The following is a 25444-nucleotide window of genomic DNA, read 5'->3' as shown; positions in this document are numbered from 1 at the left end:
GTGGGGTCCTCTCCAGGGTGCCACCTCTATGGAATGTGATGGGAATTGCGCCCCCCTGGAGGTGTGCCGTGGGCGGTCCCGGCAAACGGCTCTGAGTCTGAGAAGACGTGGACTCCGCACCTGCTCACGACACCCACGCCAAGTGTTTGGAGGAAGGTTCCTGTCAGGTTGCATTCATGCAGTCATTCATTCACTCACACCCAGCCACCCTGCGGAGCCTCCCCCAAACCCTGTGAGGTACACAGGAGGGCCAGTGTCCCCAGTAGGACACTGGGGATCAGGAAGGTGTTGTGAATGGCTAACACACAGCAGTGAGGCCTGCGTCTCCTGACTTGGCTATTCTCCAGGCCAAACCTGATCTTCCTGCCGCTGGGCAGCGTCCCGCCAAGGGGCAGCCAGGTGGTGACAGTGCCCTCTGCACCCACCAGGGGGCAGCAGACGACCATCGGTGCTGATGGCTGGAGGGTGGCTGGCTGCCTGCGTCCCAGCCCGGGCTCATCCTCTAGGTTGGTTCCCTGTCCAGGCAAGAAGGCCAAGAACAGTGAGGACACGAATAGTGTGCCCCATTCTGCCCCAAGCACTGTGCAAAGCACCTGGATGATTACTTCTGTTCAGTCCTCACCAGCGATTCTGACGGGATGGGGCACTCCCCATTCTACAGAGAGGGTGGGGGGTCCTGCCAGGGGAAGGTGCCTGTGCAGGCTCTGGGGCCGGGGGCGGCTGGAGGCGCCGGGAGTCAGGCTCTGTCCCCCGCTTTGTGATTTCTCGGGGTGATGCTAGAAGAAGCCGCCTGCTGCCGCGGGGTCATCTCCTTTTGTCTCGGGCAAGGCAGGCTCGATCTCACCCGTCTGAGGCAGGCTCCTTCCTGTCCGTGTTCAAGAAGGTGCCGCACCCGTTTCCTCGGAGGAAGGATGCCTGGACAGGAACTTGGAGCTCACCAGTCACTTGGCCTGATTTTACTCCTGCCAGAGTCTGGGGTGTGCCCTGGGAGCCCAGCCCCTCCTCCGCTCCTCTCTGTGGGCCAGAACCTTGCCTGGGTCCCCATGCTTCCTCTTCAGTTTGGGAAGGGGCCAGCCTGACTCTCTGCAGAGGCCACTGCCCAGAACAGAGGGCTCAGGGGACCCTCACTGGGCTCGCAATGAGGTAGGGGTGTCACCCTGCTCTGGCTCCTGCCCCAGGAATGCCAAAGGAAGAGGGGAACTGGGCCATAGGGGCGGCTGCCGGGTGCTGCCCCAGGGTTCAACCCAAGTGTGTGGGGCTGCTCAGAGACTGGTCACCCCCAGGCTCACCCCATGACTGAGCCAGTCTTAGAGGGGGGATCAGACTTGCCTAGGGTCACCCGGCTGAGAGCCCAGGGCTCCTAACAGCTGAGCCAGGACCCATATCATTTCGTCGCCAGATGGGCTCTTTATGTTCTAGAAGCCCTCCCACTGTCACAGGCCAGAGAACACTGCCCACCCCCTCCCGGAGGGCGTGGCCCAGGAAGGAGTTCAAGGCTCGGTCAGTAGACCCCGCAGCCAGCATGGAGGCGGGCGCTACCCAGGGCCGGGTCTGGCCGCATCTCTTTCCCTCTCTCCCACTTAACTTATGTCACATCTTCCATCTCGGACGCCAGGATTTGCCCTCTGGGCAGCTGCGAGTGGCAGGCCTCTGGGTTTCAAAACAGGCGAATCCCGGCCTTTGTGCGAGGTCGGGGGGCTTCCTGCGGGTCCCTAGCCAGCGCACAGGATAGGCAGGGGATCTGGGCGAGTCCCCGGCCCGTGTGCCTCCCGCCTCGAGTTCTCCCGTGGGGACCAACTGGTGGACCGAGAGGGCGCGGGACGACTCCGCGCAGTCGGTGCCCCCTCCAGGGTCTGTCCTTCCCGAAGGACCGTGCAGAGGCCCCCCAGAGCGACAGGGGCCACCTCCTGAGCTCCTCCTGAGACGCAGGAGAGACGCAGAAACAACGACCGACCATCACTCCACAGGCGAGGTCGCGCGCCCCGGGCGCAGAGCTTCCTCAAAATCTTGGTGCCCCTCGCAGAAGTCGGCGGACTCCGGGCTCCGGCCGCGCCGCAACCCCCGCCCTCTGCAACTTTTGTGAGCGGCAGCCGGGCAGGAAGTGGGGGGGGGGCGGGCGGGGGCGGTGCCAGGCGAGCGCGCCGGCCCCGCCCCCACCCCGCCAGTGGCCGCGCCCCCGCGCCCCCCGCGCCCGGGAGTGCGGAGCCGCGGAGCCGCGGAGTCGGGGCCCCGGGCGTGGAGCGCTGAGCGCGAAGGCGGGGCGAACAAAGCGGCGGCGGCGGTGAGGGCGGCCCAGGCCCCGGACGCGCGGAGCAGGCGACCCGCCGGGCCTTTGTCTCGGGCGGGGCAGAAGCTTCGGCGGCCGCGGAGCGCCCCGAGCGCAGAATGCGGCGCCCGGCGGGGCGGATCGCGGGGCGCTGCGGTGGCGGGCTGCGCGGAGGCCGGCCCGGGGCCCGGGGGGACTTGTGTGTGTGAAGCGGGGGTCCGACGCGCTGCCCGGCGGCTGCCCCACGGCCGCACGTGGGCGGGAGCTGCGGCGCGCTAGGAGCCGGAGGAGGAAGAGGAGGGACGCGCGGCGGCGCAGCGGAGACCCGGGGCCGCCCGCGCGAAGCCCCGCCCCGGCCGCCGAGCCCCGCGCGGGCGGGCGGGATGCCCCGCGGCCGCTGCACTTCGGCCGGAGCGCTGCCCTGAGCCGGCCGGCCCAGCGAGCGGCGGGCGCCATGGAGCAGTGGCGGCAGTGCGGCCGCTGGCTCATCGACTGCAAGGTCCTGCCGCCCAACCACCGGGTCGTGTGGCCCTCGGCCGTGGTCTTCGACCTGGCCCAGGCGCTGCGCGACGGCGTCCTCCTGTGCCAGCTGCTGCACAACCTCTCCCCCGGCTCCATCGACCTCAAGGACGTCAACTTCCGGCCGCAGATGTCCCAGGTGAGGGTCCGGGCGCGCCGGGAGGGGCCCTGCTTTGCGGTCCCGGGACCCCGGTCAGAGCGGCGGGACGGTGAGCGGAGCGGCGGCGCGCCCCGGGCCTCGGAACCGGCTCCTCCGAGGGGCGACCCCGGGAGGCACGAAGTTGGCAAAGTGCCCCAAGCCTGGGCTGCGCCTCCGCCGCCTCCGGGCCCTGCCTGGGAGCACCCGCTGCTGGACCTGCGCCTCCCGGGGTGAGGGGCGCTCGAACCCCGGCGGGGCGCTCACCACTGCCGCCCCCTCTCCCGGGCCTGGGCCCCGGGAAGCAGCGAGTGCCCCCCCCGCCCCGCCGCCGACCCCAGGATCCCGCCGAGCCGGTGGCCTCGTCAGGTGTAAGGTCCCTGGCTTCGCGCCTGGTGGCTGGACGCCCTGGAAGACAGGGGCTCGGGGCGCGGCGGGAGGGGCCCGGCGGGGCGGGGAGCCGGGAGCCCTGGGCTGGGGGCACCGCCCCCTCGCCGGCCTCAGCCTCCTCCCGAACCCTTTGGGGGGGTGGCAAGCAGCGCCAGTCCCCCAGGGTCGCGCGACTTGGTGGGAACAGGAGCCCCTCATGCTTCCCGGTACCCTCCAGTGTGGCCTTTGTCGCGGCCGACGCGCATGTGGCTGCCGGGCGGGCAGGAAAATGTCTGCTTGGCCGGCGGGCGCTGCCTTTCGTGGCCCCTTAGAGGGAACTTGGCGAAGACTTAAGCAGAGTGGAGGCTGCTGTCCTGCCCCCACCCCGGGTTCCGCGACCCCCACCCCAGCACCTCTGAAGGGGCCCCGGGTGCCCAGCGGGGCCAGGGGCCACCCCAGGTCTGGCCAGCACTGCCCAGGAGCAACCTTCCTGCTCACCCCACAGCCCCTTCTTCTGTGACCCTCTGGCCTTCACAAGCCAGTGACAGCTGAAACGGGCTGGGGGGAGGGGGATGGAGTGAGTCACTGCTTTTCCAGGCTGGACTGCGTGGCCTCTGCCCTTTGGCTGTGACCGCATTTCCAAGGAGATGGGGGCATTCCGCCCCTTCAGGGAGGATGGGGGTGGCCGCTGACCAAGCAGAGTCTTGAGGGGACGGGGGCAGGGGGCCACCCGCCCACTCCACGGGAAGCGGACGGCCCAGGGAGGGAGCCCTGGCCTGCCGTCTGGTCCCCAGGTCCCACTGAAGCCAGAACTATTCTGGGCCCTCTCAGTGCTAAGTAGCCCGAGTTCCCGGGGCCGGGTGCCCTCAGATCCAGTCCTCTCCTCTGCCCTCACCCCCCGGGGGCTGGGACATACTTACCCCATTTTGCAGCTGGGGGAACTGAGGGTGTTGGAGCCGCCGAGGGCAGAGCTGGGGCTTGAGCGGGAGTGTCTGCCTCTGGCTGTGAACTGCAGGGGCTGCCCAGGCTTGCTGGCTCCTGGCTGACTGGTAGAGAGCCTGGGGCCCAGGGCACGGCCGGGGGTGGCTGGGGGTGTTGGCTGGGTCCCGGAGCTGCCCCTCCCAGCTGTGTTTGGCCAGGAAGGGGGAGAGGGCGCGCTGGCTGTGGTAGGTGGCCTGGCTCAGCCCCTGCGCTTCCTGGGGTCCCTGGAGCCATCCTTGGGCCAGCAACGCTGACCCGGCACAGCCTCCTTGAGCGCCCCTGCTCCAGCCCGGATGAAGGAGTGTCGGGGGCCTGGGCGGTAGGGAGACCCGGATGGGCGAGTGTCTGTGTCTTCATGGCCATGTGCTCTTATTGAAACCTGGCACTGTCACCTCCCTGGAGTGACTGCTTTGGGGGCCTCAGTTTCCCAATCTATGTAATGAGGACAGTACTAGTGGCTGCCTCATAGCCAGGTTGTGAGGACTCGGTGAGGGGAGGGTAGAGAACATCCTTAGTGCTGCCCTGGATGAACCTTAGAGATCTTATCTGGGCAGGTGTGGCCCCTTGTGTCTGAGGGCTGGTCTCCCCTGCCTGTCCTCTTACGGAGGGTGGGGCTGGTCACACCCATCTTTGTGTGTCTCTTGCTGGTACAGGGACGGCTGGGTTAAGGCGCATGGCCCCATCTGTGTATTCACGATTAAAGAAACAATTCTCTTGACCATGTATGGCCGTGCAGGGTTTGGGAGAGGAACATGGCGGTCTGTCTGGGTGGCTTTCTTTGCTGTCTGGGGAGCTTCCCTCCAAGGAGGAGGGGAGACGACGTGGTCCTCCTGGTCCGTGGTGGTGGCATCACGAGAAAATTCACGGCTGCCTTTTCCTACCCACCTGCCCTGAGCGAGTCATGATTCTGGGAGGCGTATGTCCCCCCTGTTTCATGAATGAGACAGCTACAGCTCAGAGAGGTCAAGCGACTCACCCCACGTCACACAGGTAGTAAGTGGTAAAACTAACACCTGGACTTAGGGCTCCCTTCCAGGACCGTGTATTTCAGAAGCCTTCCCTCTGCTGTCCTGCTGAGTTTCTGAGGGATGCTCCTGGCCCACTCCTCAGGGTGTTCACCGTGTGTGTCTGTTTCCATGGGATGGATGGGGTGGGGAGTGCGTGCCTGTTTCCTGGGGGATCTGGACACTTTGCTGGCGAGTGGGCAGGGCTCTTCCATCTTCCTGCTGTCACTCTGTGCCCTCACATGGACCCGTCCAGCTCAGAGGCCTTGCCTGACGTCCCCTCGTTCCAGAATGCCGCTCTGGCTTCTCCTGTGACAGGTGACATCCTGTTTTCCAAGGATCGCGCGTCGAGTGCCCCTCCCGTTTGCTGCGTGGATCTCAGCTGGGTTATTGGCCCCAAAGGCGCATAATAGCCACGCGCATTTACTGAGCATCTGCTGTGTATAGAGCCAGGTGCTAGGAAGGGTTCACAGGCAGATCCAAGTTGCCCCTTGTCCTGCCCTTCTGGATCTGGTCGGGTGTGCTTTATTTTTTTTTTATCCAAAATGCCTGGCAGCCACGTTGGGTTTAATTAAAGTAATTCGGTGCGGCCAGATCTGCTGATCCTAATAGGGGACCGCGTGTGTCTGGGACAGCTTCAGTTACGAGGTCCTGAGGTTGCTGATGCCCGCAGACGGCCCTTGCGTTTGGTCTGCAGTCTGAATCTTTAGGGCACCACCTGCCCAGCCTCTTGCCCCCCCACCCCGGCAGGCCTCCTCTCCGTAGAACAAGGCTGGGAAGCTCGTCTGCAGGGACACGGCAGAGAGAGCTCCCCCATGCCCACACCTCCAGCTTCAAGTCTTTCCCGTCCCTGCCTTGTGCCGACATTCCAGCCTGCGCCCCCCTCCCCTAAGCCTTTTCCATCAGGGTCTGTCGTGTGCCGGGCCCATGCTGGAAGACTACCCCTCCTTTTGTCCTGGTTCTTCCTGTAGGAGCTAGTCTAGTGGCTGCCTCCTCTAGGAAGCCTCCTCTGATTTCACTCTTCTCCCATCCTGAAGCGTTGCGAGCCTGGCCCTTGACCTGCCCCCCACCCGTGAACCGGGTATGTACCTCTAACCCTGCGTTTTGCACACTTTGCTTTAGTAAACAAGCGTCCCTCGGAGCCACGCTCGTAGCTCCCTGTCCTGAACCCAGGACGGTGAATCCCTCCCCCTCCGGACTGGTGTGAGCCCTCCCGAGGGGTCTCCGGGTCCCGCCGAGCCGGGCCTCCCTTTGCTGCCGTGTCATTCCGGTCCTTCCTTCGAGGAATAATTGCGAGCCCCTGCGCTGCCAGGCAAGGGCCCAGTCCCTGCTCTGAGATGCTTTCAGGTGAGCAGGACACACAACAGGTTGTTGAGGTGCCTGTGGATGAGGAAGTGGCCTTTAAGTGTCCTGAGAGCTCCCAAGTGCAGGCAGGGGGACGCGGTTCCCAAGGCCAAGGGGTGTGATGCCTGGGCTGCCGGGGAGCAGGGACACGGAGGCCGATTCCAGCGGAAACTAGGACGCCTTTTCTTTTCAAGTCAGGTTTTGTTTTTGGGTTTTTTTTAAGATTTTATTTATTTATTTATTTATCGGCTGCTTTGCGTCTTCCGTGGCTGTGCGCGGGCTTTCTCTAGTTGTCGAGGGCTGCTCATTGTGGTGGCTTCTCTCGTGAGGGAGCACAGGCTCCAGGCACGCGGGCTTCAGTAGTTGTGGCTCACGGACTCTAGAGCGCAGGCTCAGTAGTTGCGGCGCACGGGCTTAGTTGCTCCGCAGCATGTGGGATCTTCCCGGACCAGGGATGGAACCCATGCCCCCTGCACTGGCAGGTGGATTCTTAACCACTGCGCCACCAGGGAAGCCCCAGGTTTCGTTTTAAGTGTGAACATATCTTGACACTCGAGAGTAAGTTGGTGCCCTGCACCCTCACATGTTTCCTACAGAAGAAGGTCCCCTCTGCAGCCACCTGAACCCGGAAAACAGTGGGGATGGTGCCGCCTTGGAATCCCCTCGAGCTTCAGCGCGCGTCTCCACAAATGCCCATTTCAGCAAATGGTCCACCTGGGGGCTGGGGCGGCCCCTCCGCCTCACCTTGATTTTCCCGACCTGGATGCCTTTGAAGGTGACAGGCCCCTTTTGTTGCAGAATGTCCCTCCCTTTGGGTTCATCTGCCGTTTCCTCGCGTTGGATTCGGGCTTTGCACCCGGAGCGGGTGGAGTGAGCACACCGTTGCCTTCTCCTGGCATCCTGTCTAGCAGGTGGCACGTGGTTTCCAAGCGTCCCCTTGCTGGGGGTGTTGGCTGTAATCGCTTGACGCCGGCGCTGTTTGCCGGACGGCTGCGCCACGAAGGCCCTCCAATCCCCCTTGTAGGTCACGAATATTCTTGAGAAGGTGCTTTGAGACAGTGACAGGATCAGTCCTCCCTCCCTCCCTCCCTCCCTCTTCTCTTCCTCTTTTCGTCTACCACTGTGGATTGTGGCTTCCTATCCTATTCCACAGATTCTCATCTGTTACCGTCACTCTATTTTGACGCTCAGATGGTCTCAGGTCTGACCAGTGGCAACTGCTTCAGGCTGCTTCCGTGTGCCTTTTTGACACGTTCCCATCATTTTGTGAGCTCTGTCTCCTTCCTGGCACAAGATATCTGAGCTCATCTTGTATTTTATTTTGTCCAGCTCCGGAATCAGCCGTTTGTGGAAGGAGCTCTGGGTCCGCAGTGCAGAGGCATATGTAGCAACCAGGATCTGGGTGTAGGTGCACCTGTGCTGGGGTGTCTCAGCCCTGAGACCTGGGCAGTGTGCACCTCTGAGTTAACCCAGGCGTGTGTGTCCCCGTCTGTGTGCTGCATGTGTTCACACTTGTACTTCTGTCTGTATCAGTGCTGTCAAGTAGAAAATGTGTGGGCTGCATCTGTCTCTTAAAATTCCTGGTGGTCATATTGAAGAAGTGAAAAGAACTGTGTAATGTTAATTCTAATAATACATTTTATGTAATCCATGACCAAGGGGGCAGAAATCAGATCTGTGGGGGTGAAGAAATCATATTCTTTTTATGCATCAAGCACAGATGTACCCAGAGAAAAGAACAGTACAGGACAGATATACAGGACATCTGTGGTATTAAAATTTCATGCGGGGAGGGCGATTAAGACAATGCCTGGAAAGGCTCCTTAGGGGGGGTGATACTGACAAGAAGGTTGAGAGACGCTGATTTCCCGAATATTAGCATTTCCGGGCGGCAGGGTTTGTGGCACCCAGTTTGTGCAGCAGGGGGTGGGGATGGGGGAGGGGAGAGCAGAGGCCGGTGGACCGGGGTCTCGTCTTTAGTGCTGACCTGCTGGCTGGAGGGTCACTGGCAGGGCTGTGTGGGGCAGGGTCCGAGGTTGGGTCTGGAGCTGGCAGGGACGGCCGTCGGGCATCGCCTGCCCAGGTCATGGGTGGGCGCAAGCTGGCGTTGGTGGAATGTGGTTTCTTTGTGCCACGTGTGCTGATGACAGAAACCTGGCTTTGGCGTGGGCTGCCGGGGTGGAACGGCGAAGAATGCTGTGTTGGGTGGGGAGTCCGTCGTGAGGGGCGGCCCTCATCTGTCTGTGGTCTGGGCCCTGGAAATGGGGCGTCTCCGTGCCGGGAATGGGGGCCCTGCTGCGCGTGGGCCCAGGGCCTGACGAGGGTGAGGAGGCACAAGGTGACCCCCCCACCCCGGTGCCTCATCTCAGCCCGTTGCTGCCGTGGTCAGGTCCACGTGACCGAGGATGTCGCCTCCCCGGCAGGGCGGTGCCCTCCAGCCCCTGCCTCCTGTCCCCGTGTCCAGGCCACGTCTGTGGCTGCATCTTCCCAGGACAGGGCAGTGCTGCTGGGAAGACGCCCTGCAGCCCTACCGCTGAGACCCTGCCAGGTGGACCTCCCTCCCGACTGCCCCTTGAATCCAACTGCTTCTCCCCTGGCGCCCAGCCGGCAGCCACCGCCCCCTCCCAGAGCAGGGGTGGGCAGACGTTTTCTGTCGAGGGCCAGGCAGTAGATATTTCAGGCCCCGTGGGCCAGACGGTCCTGTCGCGGGTACGCACCTCGGCCCTCATTGTGCCGCGCTGATGATCTGTGAACGAGCGAGGGGCTGTGCACCAACATGTATGCGTGAAGGATGACACGTGAATTGCATATATTTTCCACATGTCACGAAATACTGTTCTCTTTCTCCCCAGCCATTTGAAAATGTAAACACCTTTCTTAGCCTGTAGGCTGGGTGGAACCAGGCAGTGGGCCGGTTCGCTGCCGCTTGTCTGCTCAGAGCCCTTCGCGGGGCTGCGAAGGTGTCCTGGTCCCCGGGGCTCCCCCCTCCCTGTTCCCATCGCGCTTGGCAGTCGCGTCTCCGTTTGTATCCAGAGCCCTTGGCATGGGCTCATGAGACAGGAAGTGGTCCACGGAACAAAGCGTCCTCACCACTTCCCTGGTACCAGAAAACGTGCTGAGCCCCGTGGGGTGACCTCCTCTCGGCCCCGGGGCGCGCGTGGCTGAGGCGTGGCTCAGCCCGAGGAGCTGCCTGAAATGGCAGTGGAGGGGGCCACGCTCGGCCACTCGGCTGCCGTGAGGATCCTGGTGCTGACGTGTCACCGGCCTGGCTGAGCCTCGCTCTCCCTGCCTGGAAAGGGGGTGATGGTGGCCACCTGCGTGGGCCTCCCACCAGGCCCGCAAAGTCTCAGAACACTGCACCTCCACCCCACGCCCGGCTGGCCGGCTTGCTCCTGCTGGCCGGACCCTGGCCCCGGCTCGCTGCCTGCCTCTTGGGCCAGCTGCCTTCCCCCGTCCACCTGGCCTCACCTTGCCTCTGGCGGCCCAGCTGCTGCAGAGCCTCGTGGGATGCCAGGGGGCCCAGGGCTTGCCTCTCCCTCCTTCCCTAGCCCCTAAGCCCCTCCCACTCGGCCCCAGGTAGGGGGAGTGGGGAGGGGAAGGACGGAAGATCCTTGGCCCAGGAGTGGAGGGGCCCAGGGTTGATGGACCGCAGCGCTGCCCCTTCCTCTGGGGGTGACCGGGGACTCCTGCCGGAAGGGGTCTCACACGCTCTCTCTGCCGCTTCCTTCCGAGGAGCTCCTGGGCTGGATGGGACGGGACTTGCTGTCCCGTGCGGGGCTGTGCTGGTCCTCAGCAGGTGAGGATGTTTGGATCCCTGGGGGCAGAGACCTCGGAGGGCTTCGTGGAGGAGGTGGCACTTGAGCTGGTGGTGAAAACTGGACGCCTTTAGGTAACTAAAGGTTGGAGATGGGTGGTTGCTGCAGGGATGGGGCTCTGTGGGGGCAGAAGCTGGGGTGGGGGGGTTCCCACTCTGCCCCCCAGGTAGATCGCTGCTGCCTGGCCATGCCCTGTCCTGACAAACTTTGTTCCCTGGCAGCCCAGCCAGGGCGCCTCCCCTGGGCCTGGGGAGACCCTGTGAGGCACTGGGTTGGGCGGCCGTGCCCCCCGTCAATGGAGAGGTGAGAGGCTGGCCTGGGGGCGCACAGCTGCGTGGGGGCCGAGGCCTCTCGCCAATCCGCCCAGGTCTCTCGGAGCCTGGCGTGCCCTTCGCTTCGCTCCTCCCTTCGCCCACAGAGCAGCCTTGGCACGGTCCTCCGTGGGTGAGCAGGCTGGGGGCCACGCAGTGCCTGAGTCCAGACATGGCTGGGCTGGCTGGCTCGGCCTTCCCCTCACCTGCTCCCAGGCGGCTGGGGGAGGGTCGCTCCATCATTTACTCAAAGTCCCATCTGCCTACGGGCCTTGGGCAGAAGAGGCAGAGACCCCTGACCTGTGTCTGACCTTCTGGAGGGGAGACCGAATAAGGGATTCGTGAAGCATTAAGATGGAGAGAAAGATGCAGAGAAAGACCACGGGCAGAAGGCTGGTGGCTGGGCTCCGGAAGCCCAGGCAGGCTCCCGAGGAGGGGCCGGAGGGGCCCCTCTGCAGCCTGCTGCCTGCACCCGCTCCCCTCGGGTGCTGTCTCAGCTCTGAGCTGGAATGGGGCGCGTGGCCTGTAAGTGAAGTTCAGCCCCGCGGTGGGGGGCGGGTGCCCGAGGCCGCGGGCTCTGGGGGTTCCTTGTGTCCCCGAGGCCCAGCCACGGGGCCAGGCCAGCTCCGCACCGTCCGGTTGTGAGCAGCTGTGGCTCCCGCTTCAAGTCTGGGCCGCAGAGCCTGGCATCCTTGTCTCCTCCCGCCCCATCCACACACACCCTCCGTCCCATTCCCGATGGCTGTGTGGCGTCCACTCCTCCACCACCGGGGGGTCCTGGGCCACTCATTCTGGCCAAGCCGTCTGGGGGCAGCACCGCCCCGCCCTGGACCCACTTCCCACCTTGCGCCTGGCCTCGTGTGCTGCTGGGCAGTGGGGCGGCCGCCGACGCGTCCCTGGGGTGGAGACGGGTGCAGCGCTGTACCCTCTCAGACCCGGGTTCAAATCCTGGTCGCCACTTCTGGGCTGTGTGCTGTGCCCCGCCCGTGCCCCGGCCCCTGTTTCCTCTGCTGTGAAAGGGGGTTTCTGACAGCCACCTCCTGGGGGTTGGCTGAAGACAGAGCAGCCAGAGGGGACCCAAAGCTCTCGGCCCAGCATCTGGAGGTGATGTGTGCTCAGAGGGTGTTGCCCGCCCCTCCACACCCTCACCCTGGGCGGCCCGGCCCTTGGAAGCCTGGGGCTCTGCTTCTCCCTGTAGATGCCCCTCCCCTAGCACCTGCCCCTGAGCTTGACCCGGGAGAGAGGTCAGGGCAGGGGCCCTGCAGACCTGCTTCAGTGCCGGATCAGGCGCCAGCACCGCGCGTGTGGGATGAACCGCGTGCCCTGCTCAGCCGGGAAGCTTCGGGCTCCGCCGGGAGGGGCCCCCCGGCCCTCTGCTCGCGCCGCGTCCTTGGTCCTCGGAGGCTCCACGCTCTCCGGGGCGCTCCGGTCAGCATCCTGGGGCTGCTGTGACTGTTTTGGTTTCTGGACCCAAATGGTAAAGAGCAATAACAATGGACGGCTGCAGAGGGGGCAGGGCCGTGCCGTGGGCGCCGGCGGCCGGGATGGGGGAACGGGGGTGGCCCCCAAGCAAGGCTCCCTGCCTTTGGAAGCTTCAGTGTTGCTAGAAACGCACGACATTTCAGTCTTGTGGGGATTGTTTGTCATCTCTGCAGAGTTTATATAAGGATTAAAACACTTATTTTTATTTATTTATTTATTTTGCGGTACGCGGGCCTCTCACTGCTGTGGCCTCTCCCGTTGCGGAGCACAGGCTCCGGACGCGCAGGCTCAGCGGCCATGGCTCACGGGCCCAGCCGCTCCGTGACATGTGGGATCTTCCCAGACCGGGGCACGAACCTGCGTCCCCTGCATCGGCAGGCGGACTCTCACCCACTGCGCCACCAGGGAAGCCCTAAAACACTTCTTTTTAACACACCTACTCCTCATTCCCCTGAGCCAACTTAAACTCCAGGCCGTAAATGCTGCTGTCGGTTTGTTCTGTTTTGTGCTTTTGGTTTCTAAGGCAGCGTGCGCACATGGTGTCCGGTGAGAGCTGGTCCAGGCAGGCAGGGGGCCCCGGTTGCCGGCCGCCTGGCCTCCCATCCCTCCGTGGGCTTGGTAGCCTCTGGGCCTTTCCAGGGATGGGCCCCGCTCCCAAGTCCCCCCCGAGGCACCCCCCCCCCGAGGTTGTCGTCTGTGCAGAGTGGGGGGCACTTTTCTGTCTTGTGCTGTCAGAGGACTTTCTGAGATGCTGCCCCACTGCCGCCTGCCAAGTTCATCCTCTCTGCTGGGGGCTTCACGGCTGCGGCAGGAGAGGTGTCTCCGGGGATGTGGAGGGCGGCAGGGTGGGGTGCTGGGGGGCCGTCGCCAGGACCGGAGTCACCTGGCAGGTGGGCGGCTTCGGGTTCCGGATGTTTCTCTGCTCCACGTGCCTCACCCCCCCACCCCAGCCCTGCCTCTGCCCGGCCTCTCTCCTAAATGTGCCGTCCACACATTTCCAGCTTTCATCCACACTCGCTTGATGGTCGTATTTGTCTCACAAACGTAGGATGCCATCAGGGGAGGGGGTGCAGGCACCGTGCTGAGCGCGTGGACGACCCCAGCCCCGCGGTGAGGGCCCAGCGCGGCCCTGTTGGTGGCTGAGGCCCGGAGTCGCTAAGCCACCTGCCGGGGCCACGCAGCTGCGAGAGGCTGGGCCTGGGCTCGCCCCGGCCTTCCTGACCCCAGAGTCCAAGGCCCACGTTTTGCTTTCCTCCCCTCGGGGTTGGCTCTGGTTGGCGGCAGTGTTTCTGCCAGGTTTGGCCTGGTAGGGGAGGCGGGGCTCCGCACCTGGCCTCCGTGCCCCTCCAGGAATGGGGAGGTGCCCACTGGGACAGTGGTCGTGGGTGCAGCGTGGACTGTCCCACCTTTCAGCTGCATGAGGGGTGTCTGGTCCCGGTCCCTGGCGCACGGGGCAGCTGGAGAGGTTTCGTCTGTTCACGCCCTGCCTCCAGGTACCCCTGGGATGGTGGAAGGTTCTGGTCCCTTAAGCTCATGACAGTCACATCCTGAGACCCTCCCTCCCTTGCCCTTAAGCTCCTCGCATCCTTAATCTACCCTCCACCGCAGAGACTGGGCATCTGTGTTTTCCTCCCCGCCTCGCCCAGCTTATCTGGCTCCCGGGACAGGAGAGAGAAACACCCAATAGTCATTTTGGTGAGAGACAAGGAACCTTTCAGATCCAAGCTGTTTTCCTCTATACACGACGGGTTACTCACACATACGGATTCTGAGCACCTGAGCACCCATCTGGATGCCAGAGGTCTCTCTCCGCCTGAAGCGGTTTTGTTTTTTTTCACCCTAGGGCTCAAAGGAAGTAGGCGGGAGGCCAGGCGGCGGGGTGTGACCCGGGCCTGCAGATGGACGGGTTCTCTGGCTTCCCCGGGCCTCCTCCCACCTGCCGCATTCCCCCTCCCCTCTGGGCCTCTGCGTTCCTAGCTTAGAGGGACCGGGCGCCCCCATCTCTTGTGATGTCTGGGCACAGTCTGTGTGGTTAGGGCCAAGGGCTGGAGCCCTGGCTGTGCCACTGACCACTGTGGGCCCTGGAGCTTGACCTTCACGGAGCCTCAGTTTCCTCCGCTGTAGGACTGGGATAAAAATAGTATCTTCCAAAAAAAAAAAAAAAGTGTCTTCCTCAGCGGGTGATGGACAAACAACATGTGGTCTGTCCAGACAATGGGATGTTATCAGCCATAAAACGGAGCGCAGCACTGACATCCTGCAACGTGGGTGAACCTTGAAAACGTTACGCTCAGTGAAATAAGGCAAACCCAAAGGGACAAGCGTTACACGATTCCATGTCTATGAAATGACCAGGACAGGCAAATCCACGGAGGCGGAAAGCAGGTCGGTGGCTGTCGGGGGGGTGGGGGGAAAAGGGGGGAGCAACTGCTAACGGGTACGGGGTCTGTTAGGGGTGATGGAAAGTTCTGGAACTAGATAGTGGAGGTGGTTGCACAACATGGGGAATGCTAAATTTCATGTTATGTGTACTTTTTTTTTTTTTTTCTCTTATGGTCCGCACCGCGCAGCTCATGGGATTTTTAGTTCCCCGACCGGGGATTGAACCCGGGCTGTGGCAGTGAAAGCACTGAGTCCTAACCACTGGACCGCCAGGGAATTCCCTACGTCATGTGCACTTTACCGGAATAAAAAAGTAGTACCGCCCTTGTGAGACTGGGAGAACCGCATGAGGAATTCGAGCAGCTCTGTGGCCTGGGACTGCAGTGGCCCGGACACCTGCCCCTGTGTTCTTCCTCCATAAGGAATGTCAAGTCACATTTGATGCCTGCATTGGTGTAAAGACAAATATACGAATAGTGTATTTAAATATCTAAATATTTCAATATTGTCTTCGATCCAAGACACTTTCACGGGCTCTTAGAAGTGCTGGCCCGCAGCGCCCGGCAGGTGAGTCAGGCCCGCGTGGTCTTCTCTGGCCACTCCAGGCAGGACAGGGAAGTGAGAGCCTGGACTTCGGTGTTTGTCATTGATGTGTTGTGTGATGCTGGGGAACTTCCTTTCCTTCCCCTATAAACTGGAGGTGCAGATGTTGACAGTTAAGGGTCCTCACCACACTGTTCTGAAAGTTGAACAAGCTCGTGTGAGTGGCAGGCTCTGCGCGATGTCCGGCCCATTTTACGCCCCCCTCCCCTGCCACCCCCCAGTGTAAGGGTCTCAGGCTGGGCCCTGGGGAGCAGACCCCGAGACGGGAGGTGAGCCAGTGAGGCCAGGGAGGGAGGGACGGAGGCCGAGGCCCTCCTCCTCCAGCAGCTTCTTGCCGTGGGCGCTGAGTGCTGGGGGCAAAATGGTCCTCGAGGGGCACGGCCCGAGGGAGGGGAACCCGGGGTTTCTGTCACCGCTCCTGGGTCCCCGGCCGGGCAACAGCCTCGGGCACAGAGGGCAGTCCTGGGGCAGGCCCCGGAGTGGTGAGCCCTGGGGGACGTTGGCGGGGTGCCTGCAGCTGCTAAAGGAAGGTGGCTGTTCATCCTGGGTGGGAGATGATGACTCCCATCATCCGGCTCTAGGAAACAGCCCAGGGAGCTTTCATCTGAGCCGCTGTTGGCAGAGGGCCTGGAGGTGGACCGGGCCCCCTGTGTGTATGGGCAGTAGCAAGGGCTGGTTTCTTTCTTCTTTTTTTTTTTTAAATAGATTTACGTATTTATTTATTTTTGGCTGCGTTGGGTCTTCGTTGCTGCACACGGGCTTTCTCTAGTTGCAGCGAGCGGGGGCTACTCTTGGTTGCAGTGAGCGGGCTTCTCATTGTGGTGGCTTCTCTTGCTGCGGAGCACGGGCTCTAGGCGCGTGGGCTTCAGTAGTTGTGGCACACGGGCTCAGCAGCTGTGGCTCACGGGCTCTAGAGCGCAGGCTCAGTAGTTGTGGCACACGGGCTCAGCAGCTGTGGCTCGCGGGCTCTAGAGCGCAGGCTCGGTAGTTGTGGCGCACGGGCTTAGTTGCTTCGTGGCATGTGGGATCTTCCCAGACCAGGGCTCGAACCTGTGTACCCTGCATTGGCCCACTGCGAAGGGCTGGTTTCTGATAACAGTTATGAACGACCTAACAGGCTTTGGAGGAGGAGGTGCTCCGTCACTGCTTGGGGCTCCACGTCAGGTGGGTTGGAGAGCCAGCGCTATGGTGGTGTGGGGCGCTCCCCAGACTAGGCAGAGTCAGGGAACTTTTCTGCAGGAAGTAACCTTTTAGCTGAGCCTTGAACAAGGAGTAGGAGTCAGCCAGGTGGGGAGGGCAGGGGAGCCGTTCTAGAACAGGTCGACAACTTCCCAGCCCCCGTTCCTGGCTTGCCAATCTCAGGCCGGGCCAGGCCTGGGTCGGCCTCTGGCTCTGAGCCCGTTTCCTCCCTTCTTATTTTCCTCCTGGGTCGCCTGTCCTCTCGTCCTGGCTGCCGTTCCTCTGCAGAAGCCAAGTGGGAACTTGACGCTCACCCCAATGACTGGGGACGTCCTGCGTCGGCCTTGCTCTGCAGGGGGCTCACTGATGTGGGCGCCTTGCTCCGCAGGGGGCTCACTGATGTGGGCGCCGATGGGTTGGGTGAGTCTCACCAGCCATGGGCTGGGACCGTCCCTGGGGCCCCAGGGGATGAGGGGCCCGCTCCTGATGGGACGCCTGGGGCCCTTAACCGATGGCTGGATTGTGTTTCTCTGGGCACATCTTCCTGCTCTGGTGAGCCGAGCCCAGTCAGCTTCTCTGTCTGTAAAATGGAACTGGGGGATTTTCTGTGCTGCTGCCCGCTGCTGATGGCCTCGGGGGCTGGTGCACCTGGAGAGTTGGGTCGTAGGCAGGGATGCTCCAGTGACAGTCCCCAGCCGGGGGCGTGGGAGGGAGCCAGGTGCTCGCAGGCACCTGAGGGCCGTTGTTACCTGATGTATGACTTTGGCAAGTCTCTTGCTGCCTCCGAGTTTCTTGGGGTGACGCCGCTTCCTCTTCCACAGGCGGGTTGTGAGGCTGGAGGGAGATGATGCCCGGGGCCTGCCAGCTCCACACCAGGCGGGGCCCGACCCCCGACAGGTGGTGGCCTCTGTAGCTCCGTATGCAGAAGGGACTTGTCCTAACCTCCTGTGACCCACGTGCCTTCCACGTGCCGTGCTGGAGGTGATGAGGGAAGACGGGCCCAGGGAACACGGGAGATCTTGGGCCACTTGCTTTGTGCCTGGGTCTCAGTTGGCTCGCCTGTAAAATGGGGCCATCATTTCTGCCCCAGGTGCCTCCAAGGGTGGAAGGGAGGAGGGCTCTGGGGCGTCTGGAGGGGAAGCGCAGGATCTGTGCGTGTGGAATCCTCTTGGCGGGAGCCACCGAGCCCCTGGCTGCGTGAGCCTCTGTGTTCTGGTTGACAAGCTCCCTCTTCCAACACTTCTTAAGGAGGGGCGTCCCGGGAGCTGCGACCATCTCCAGGAACCAGCGTGTGGACACAGCGTCTGCTTCCTGGAGCGACGTGGGTTTTCTGTGGTGTCTGGGAGCAGCTCGGTTTCCCCGAGTTGGCTGATGACGCAGGGTTCCTGGAGCATCCCCGCCCGCCGCCCCCAGCACTGCAGGGACGCTGGAGCACTTGGGGATGACCCGTTCAAGGGTCACATGGGGGCAGAGCGCTTCCTGGTTGTTCCCATGGCCGGAGCTGAGGGGTGGACCGTGGAGGACGCATGCCTTGTCTGGAGTGAATAACCGAGTCAGTAAATCCAGGCTGTAAACCTCACCTCCGCGGCCCGTGTGTGTATGTTTACCGTCTGGCTTATCTCTGCAGTGGGCTGTACAGCTGTGCTTCCCGGGAGCACGCGGGCTCATTTCTGGGACCAGGTGCGGGTGTGAACAAAGTCGAGCTGATTTTGTAGTCAGGAGGCCAGGCTTGGTCTGCCGTCGGTGCTGTGCCCTGTCTCCGCCCGTCTGCATCCCTGATATGTCTGGGTGATGCCATCCACCTCCTCTGGGTAGTTTTGGGGCCCGAATCCACTCTCCTTGAAGCGGCTGAAGGCTCTGGGGTTTGGCCCACAGACCTGTGTCCACCCTGGCTGCCTGGGGGGAGCCCTGGCCACCTCCCGGCCATGGGGCAGGAAACAGGTGGTGCAGGTGCCGCTGAACAGTGGGTTCTGTTGATGCTGGAGACCTGTGGCTGTGGCTTGGCCACACCCTGGGCCAGCTCTGGGGCCCCCATCCTGCCCCCTCCCTCCTGTCTGGGCCTCCTGCTGGTGGTGGGAAATGGTCAGCCCGGGCAGGAGACCAGAGTGTCATGGACATGTCTCACCGTGCCCAGTGGAGCGGCTCTGGCCCTCAGCCTTTCTCCCGCGTTGCCATCTGGTGACTTGGGGAGGAGCAGGCCAGCACCTGGGCTGCCTCTTGGTGGCGGTGGACCCGGCCGGGACAGTGCTCGGCCCACTCTGATATTCCTCGGGCGTGATGGAGTCACCTGTCCTGCTGCGCCTGCTCCGGGCTGCTCCCAGGGCCACCTGGCGACGCTGAGATGGTCATAATTAGTCACAAGACTGGAGGCAGAGGGCAGCCCCGTGGAGTGGGAGTCACTGTCACCCATTTGACAGCATTGGAAACCGAGGCTCAGAAAGCAGGGCCTTCTCTTCCTTTACCTGTAGGAGATGGAGACAGCGTTCCCGTGGCCTCCGCGCTCCCGTGGCATCAGATGCTTTCCCGCAGGGCGCCAGCGGGCTCCTGACATGTGGGATTTATATCCGTCTGAACCCTCCCCGCGGTAATTCACGTGCTAGCACTCCCTCTCTTTTCTTAACTCGTGTGTGTAATAATTTTTTTTTTTCCTCAAAAAGAAGAGGGAAGATAGAATTTTCACACACCACTCCCTCCTCATGCAAATAGACCTTGGGAGAAATTGGCGTGTCATCTCTTTGGGTGTATTTGTGGTAATTTAGCGGCTTAAGTGAAACATCTGTTAGCCAGCCAGGCTCAGGCCGAGCAGAGCTGTGGCTTTGCAAGAGCGCCCGGGAAGTAATTTACCGCAGGAGCAGGGACTCGCCAGCCAGAGCCGCCCGCGTGCAGGCGCATGTGGCACCCGAGGCCACGGCGACGGGGTGAGGGGGCTGGAGCCTTTGTACCCGGCCCCGTTGGGTCCCTGAGGACAGCAGGAACATCCTTGGTCGTGGCCGGGCCAGGGGCTGGCGGTGGGCCTTGAAGACTGGGAGGTGCTGGGCTTCCCGTTGATGTGCGGGCTTGGTGGTGGCCAGGACTTAGGAGAGGCTGCCCTGTGTCTGCAGCCCGTCTGTGGGCTTTTAAACCCAGACCATCCTGGCCGTGTTCCCTCCTTCAGGGGAAGAAGGGTGGGCGCCCTGTCATGGTCAGGAGCCCGGCGGGGCCGGAACTCAGACCTGCCCCACTGCTGACGTGGCCATGTGTGCCCTGGACGAGCTTCTTCATCACCCTCCCCGCACCCAGTCTCACTTGGCTTGTCTGTAAAATGGGCTGCTGTGTGGCTGTGGCTCCCAGTGGGCACTGGATGGTGAGCCAGTTCCCCTCGTCCATTTTGGAAACTGCCATGTCTGTGAAGTGCACTTTTGGGACCTGGCAGGCACTGGTTTCTATCTGAGTCACTGCGTGGTGTGACGGGACCGTGCCGCGGCACAGGTGGGCTCTTGGTGGAGGACATCTGGCCCTGGGCCTTTCTGTGCCCGTCAGTCGAATGGTGGTCACGTCACTTGTAGTTGGATTCTTGTTGGGGGGGCGGCTGCCTCTTTTCTAGAGAGTCTTCCTTCCCCACCTGTTGGAGCTCCCTCTTCCTTTAAGGTCTGCTAGACCTCTCACCTCCTCCAGGGAGACCACCTGGATTTCACCAGCTCTTCCTGCAACTGGGACAGGTCCTCTGGGCCGTCTAGCTCTTAGGGAACATTTTTTGAGCCTGTGAGCGATCGGCCCTCAGGGTGAGGGAAAGGTAGGTGAGATTCTGTGCCTCCGTTGAGGAGTCCAAAGTCTGGGGGGAGAGCAGGGTCAGGGAGGGACCATGGGAGCAGTGGTCATCTCTAGGGGAAGTGACAGGGACTTAGAGCCACTGCCTTGCAGGAGGCGGGGTGTGGTTGGTGTGTGGGTGGCTTCATCCTGGGTGCCAAGGAATCCCGGAAGGGGTTGGAGAGAACACGCTGTGCCTGGATTTGGCTCCAGAAAGTTCTGCTGTGGCTGCAGTGCTGGGAGTGGATCGGAGGGCAGGCCTAAAGTCTGGGAGGCTGGGGAGGAGGCGGATGTGGTCATCCCTGCAGGAAAACTGACCGGGCCTGCACTGGGGGGGTATGCAGTGTGTGGGGAGGGAGGGAAACAAGGGCTTCAGGGCCCGGGAGGAGGGTGGGCAGGGCTGGCCATCCATCAGACGTGGGATGATGAAGAGGGCGCCCTGATGTGGGGCTTGGGCTGGTGGGTAGGTGGTGGGGCCTGTCCGGATTCGGCCCTCGGGGCTCGGGGTCGGCTTTGGCCGAGGGCCCAGGGAAGGCCGGACTCTCCCAGCGGTCGGTCCGGGATCTGCCCTGACCGGAGTTGGGGGATGTTTCAGCCCCACCCCCGTCGTGCTCTGTGTTTGGCTTTGAGCTTCCTGCTTCCTTTCCGGTGTCTGTGTGACTGACCAGTGTCCAGGCTGGACTTGGGGTGGGGGGGTCATCCTGCTGGTCTGGCCTCCGTGTACCAAACTCCATTCTCACCATGCTACCAGCTTTGCCTTCCGAAGCACACAGTTTATGCAGAAGGTTACAAACAGGTGCTGACGTTCTCACCCAGACGCGTGGGGCCAGCGTGCAGGATCCCAGCTCTCTGGGGACAGGCAGGATCCCCAGCACACGGTTTATCTCCAGGTAACATGATGGCCTTTGCAGAGACCCAGCAAAACTGCCTCAAAACCCGCAATAGTTGTGTGTTATTTTTAAGTGGTTTTTGCCCGTGGAAAGAGTGGTTTTTCTTAAAAAGGGCATTGCCTCAGATGGATTTCTTTAGGACTGCTTTATTGCCATTGATGCGGTAAAGCTTTAATCAGGAAACGACCGCACAGTGGGGTCTGTGGAGGGTAACGTGACAGCCTCGTTGACTTTTTATCGGGGGGCGTTTGCCGCACATGAGCCAGCTCTCTGGGGTCTCATCCTCAAGGCCAGAGCTTGGGTGAGGGCTGACCCAGCAGGGAGCCCAGGGGTGTCAGAGGACGGGGAGCCTCTGTCTGACTACACGGGAATCAAAGATCGGGGAGGAGGTCCTCTCCTGGGCACCCCTCCTCTGTTTCTTAGGGTCACCAGGTTCTGTAACGTCTGCACAGATGCAGCTTTATCCAGGGCCCTGGGGATGACCCCGTGGGTAAGGACCCTGGAGCATCCCGGGGCGCCTCCAGAAGCAGCTTCTGCCCCTCTGCAGGCCCGGTGTGGGCAGTGCCAGGTATATTCATACGCATGTATATTTCAGGCTGACTGGTCTGCTTACACCCAGAGGAACTCTCCGTATATTCAACTGTACGCACCCCGTTTTAGTCATGGAACTGGGCTGGGCTGGGCGAATCTGCTTTTCCCATTTCCACACCTGCCCCAAATATCTTTTCCACGCACCTTCTTTCACCCGCTCCAAGATGGGGATTTTCTCATGTTCTCACTTTGCTGACGTCAGCGTGGTCTGGGAGCCTTATGTTCAGGGTGTGTTGGAGTTTCCTGGGCAGTGTGTTCCCAGTGAGACGTGAAGTCTGCCGGGCTTCCATCTGACCGTGCCTTCCACGTGACTAGACGTGGCATTTGTACACCCCGGTGTTTCAGGGCTGCCTGGTGTATGGAAGTTCCAGAGGTGACACCAGCCCCCCCCGTGATTGGATGCTCACCACCCTCCTTTTTGGAAAGCCTGTCCTGTTTACCTCTGCCGTGGGGACGGCCACTCTGAGAGCTCCCTGAGCAAAGGCTCTGTCCAGCTGGTATCCTTGAGTCGGGGGTGTGTCTCCGAGGCCGTGTCTGAGACAAGGCCCCTCCCTTGAAGAGCCTGTCCTCACCAGGCGGGGGGTGTGCTGTCCTAAAAGTGACCGTCATTAAAGCTGCACGCGTTAACACTCATTATTGACTAAAGCGGGTGAAACTGAAATCTGGAGGAATAAGAGCTGATGGAAAGGACCTCAGGATGACAGGAAGGTGCCGGAAGTGCAGGGAAAACCCGACGCGAGAGTCCAGCCTCCAGGGTCACAGGGAAGCAGGGAAGCAGGGAAGATACCTTTAGCGAAAGAAAACTGGAAGTTGAAACAAAAACTCCAAATCAAACAACGATCTCTAGAAACCGGTCAAGGAATTAATCGAGGCATTAGAGCTCACCCCGAACGGTGTTTCCAGTTTCCTCCTCGTGGGTAAAGTCACTGAGATGCGGGTGTTCGCGGCGCGCGTGGGCGGAGCCTTGCGGGTGGGCGTGGCCGCCCAGGCTGTGCTCAGGCGGGGCTGGGTGGGCGCCACTGGGCCGCGTGACCTCCCTGCGGAGGAGACGTCGCCCGAGGAGGGGGGAAGCACACGGGTGGGGTGGGGGGAAGAGCCGGGTAGGTAGAGTTGGGGTTGGCGGGCCTCCCCTGTGATCTGCTCCCCCCACCCTCCAGCCCTGGGACGGCTCGTTTTGCTGCGTCTTTGCCCAAACTGGCTTCCATGAGGACCCCCGCGTGGGGGCGATGGTGACTGAGGGCTATTAGGAGGGGGTGTCCCAGGACCGAGCTGTCAGGAGATGGGGGACGATGCTGGGGCTCTGCACAAGGAGTCGAGGTGGGGGTCCTCTGAGGGTACCCCTTCCCCACTCCAGGCCTAGGGGTAGGTGCAGAGCGATGGGCGACTTCTGGGAATCCGCAGCTGCCCTTCCACGCTCCTTCACACCCACTGATTCGTGGCGTGCTGATTCTGCATGGCTCTCAGTGGCCCGTCCCCAAGCCGCTCGGGTGTGATTTGTCCTTGTTTCTTAAAGAGCAAGGTACTGCTGGCCGAGCGGTCCTCCAAGCTGGCCGGTGTGGGGATTGGCCATGGGAGACAAAACCGACCGCAGCTGTGCGTCCCGTGGGGACCAGAGGTCAGCCAGCCAGGCCTCGCCATGCCCTCCCGGCCAGTTTTCTCCCAGGCAGCCCCAGCTCCGGGTCAGGAAGGGGGGTGGGTAGCTGTTGCAGACCCTGGAGCAGTAAAAGGAGCCTTGCTGCGCCAGCCTGGGAGCGGGGCTCGGGGAAGGGGCCGGGCACACACACCCCCTTGGTGCCCCTGATTCCAGGTCTCCTGAGCCCTGGCTGGAGCAGAGAGGGGATTCCAGACCTTCTGTGGGGTCTGCAGCTTCAGATAACCGGCGCTTCCCAACCTTGGTTCTCATCAGAGGAGCCTGGACCACCTCTGGATGGCGAACCATGTGATGGAGAGCCAGACTCCGCATTAAAGGACCGCATTTCCCCTGAGCTGCCCTTGGCCCCGTGGTCACAGGCTGACCCTCTGCCTCACTAGTGGGTGCCACACTCAGTCCGGGGCCCGGCCTGCCTGTGCCGAGCGGGGTGGGGAGGGGCACTTAGGCGTGGCTGCTGGGGGGTGCAGATGGATTAGTGACGTCTGCATGGGGGATGGAGGGTGACACACTCTGCTTATCTGCCTTCCCTGGTGCAAGGGAATGCCGTCACCCTTGGAGCCTGCCCTGGGGTACCCAGCCGTGTGACAGCCCCCTCCGTGTGCACTTCCCCCTCCTCGGGTTCCTCCAAGGCCAGTCCAAGCAGCCCCCTCAGACCACTTCCCCTGTTCCATGTGCCTGGCTCCACTCCTAGCCTGCTGATGCCGGCCCTGGGGGGCTTTCATTCCCTGGCCTGGCACAGCGGGGGCACGTGAAGAGTCTGTCTTTCTAAGGGAGTTGTCGCTACCCTCCGATCTGCTTGGATCTGGGACCCCTTCTCCCAGGGTCTGGGGCCTCTTTTCTCTGAGTCTGGGACGCCTTCTCCCAGGATTTGGGGACTGTCTTCTCTGAGTCTAGGACTCCTTCTTCCTGGATCTGGGGCCCCTTCTCCCAGGGTCTGGGGCCTCTTTTCTCTGAGTCTGGGACCCCTTCTCTGTGGATCTGGGGCCCCTTCTCCCAGGGTCTGGGGCCTCTTTTCTCTGAGTCTGGGACCCCTTCTCTGTGGATCTGGGGCCCCTTCTCCCAGGGTCTGGGGCCTCTTTTCTCTGAGTCTGGGACCCCTTCTCTGTGGATCTGGGGCCCCTTCTCCCAGGGTCTGGGGCCTCTTTTCTCTGAGTCTGACACCCCTGTGCTCAACAGTGTTGTGGAAGCTTCACAGGCCTGGGCTGGCGGCACGTCCCACGTGAACTGTCTGGAGGGAGGAAGTGGCCTCGCCCTAGTTTCGGGAGCCTCCCTTTTCTGTGCCGGTGGCGTCGGCAGCCTCCTGGTGGAGAGGAGGCACGGTGCCCTTAGGTCCCCCTGCCCTCTGGCAGATGGGTGCTCTCGGTGTCCTGGCTGAAGGAGTAATTGGCTGAGCTGTGCGGGGAGGGCAGGCCGGACGAAGCCTTGTGCAGCGATTCTCTGGTCGTGGGTCCCTTTAGCCATCACTCAGGGCGAGCCTCAGGGTAAGCGGCCCCCTGGCCGCCTCGGCCTTTGTCCAGTGATGGAGGACTCTCCGGGGGAGGCAGGGAAGTAAGTCTTTAGTCTCGTGATTTACAGTTTAAACTGAGAGGATGGAAGGCCTCACAGATCAGCTCTGCTCTGGCCTGGGAGGGCGGCCCTGACCCCCGTGCACCGCGACGTAGGCAGTGTGATCCCGGAGTGCGTGGTGTCACAAGGCGCTGGATGGCAGGCCTCAGGAGTGCAGGGCACCCAACCAGGTTTAACCGTCCGATTCTTCCCAGTGACAGTGGAGCAAAGAAAAACAGCCCCGTGGCAGGACCAGGGCAAAGGAGGGGCCTCCAAGTGAGGGCCTAGAGGTGGGCGCCGGGCTCCCCAGCGCTCCCTGTGCGTTCCTGTCCTGGGGTGGCCCCAACAAAGCGCCACAGACTGTGAGGCTTACACCACAGAATATATGCTCTCCCAGTTCTGGAGGGCAGAGGTCGGAAATCAAGGTGTGGGCAGGGCTGTGCTCCTCCCGGAGGCTCCAGGGGAGGGTCTCTCTTGCCTCTCCCAGCTTTTGGTGACCTCAGTGGTCCCTGGCTTCTCTCTGCCTTTGGCCTCACGTGGCTTCTCCTCTGTGTGTCTCTCTTCTCCTGTCTCTTAAAAAGACACTGCTC

At 62.2% G+C, this 25444-nt stretch overlaps 1 protein-coding gene across 3 annotated transcripts in view; it reads left to right on the top strand.

Moving 5' to 3' along the window:
* Positions 1–2714: 2714 nt before the first annotated feature.
* Positions 2715–25444, top strand: part of VAV2 (vav guanine nucleotide exchange factor 2) — a 176850-nt gene continuing 154120 nt past the window's right edge. For all 3 annotated transcript variants that reach the window (XM_060153935.1, XM_060153933.1, XM_060153934.1), the window contains exon 1: positions 2715–2924. In XM_060153935.1, the coding sequence (XP_060009918.1) occupies positions 2721–2924 (204 nt within the window). In that variant the 5' untranslated portion in view covers positions 2715–2720. The remainder of the gene's footprint in view (positions 2925–25444) is intronic.

Source organism: Lagenorhynchus albirostris, chromosome 7 (genome assembly GCF_949774975.1).
Source record: "Lagenorhynchus albirostris chromosome 7, mLagAlb1.1, whole genome shotgun sequence".
Lineage (NCBI taxonomy): Eukaryota > Metazoa > Chordata > Mammalia > Artiodactyla > Delphinidae > Lagenorhynchus > Lagenorhynchus albirostris.
This window is presented reverse-complemented; position numbering and strand designations above follow the sequence as displayed.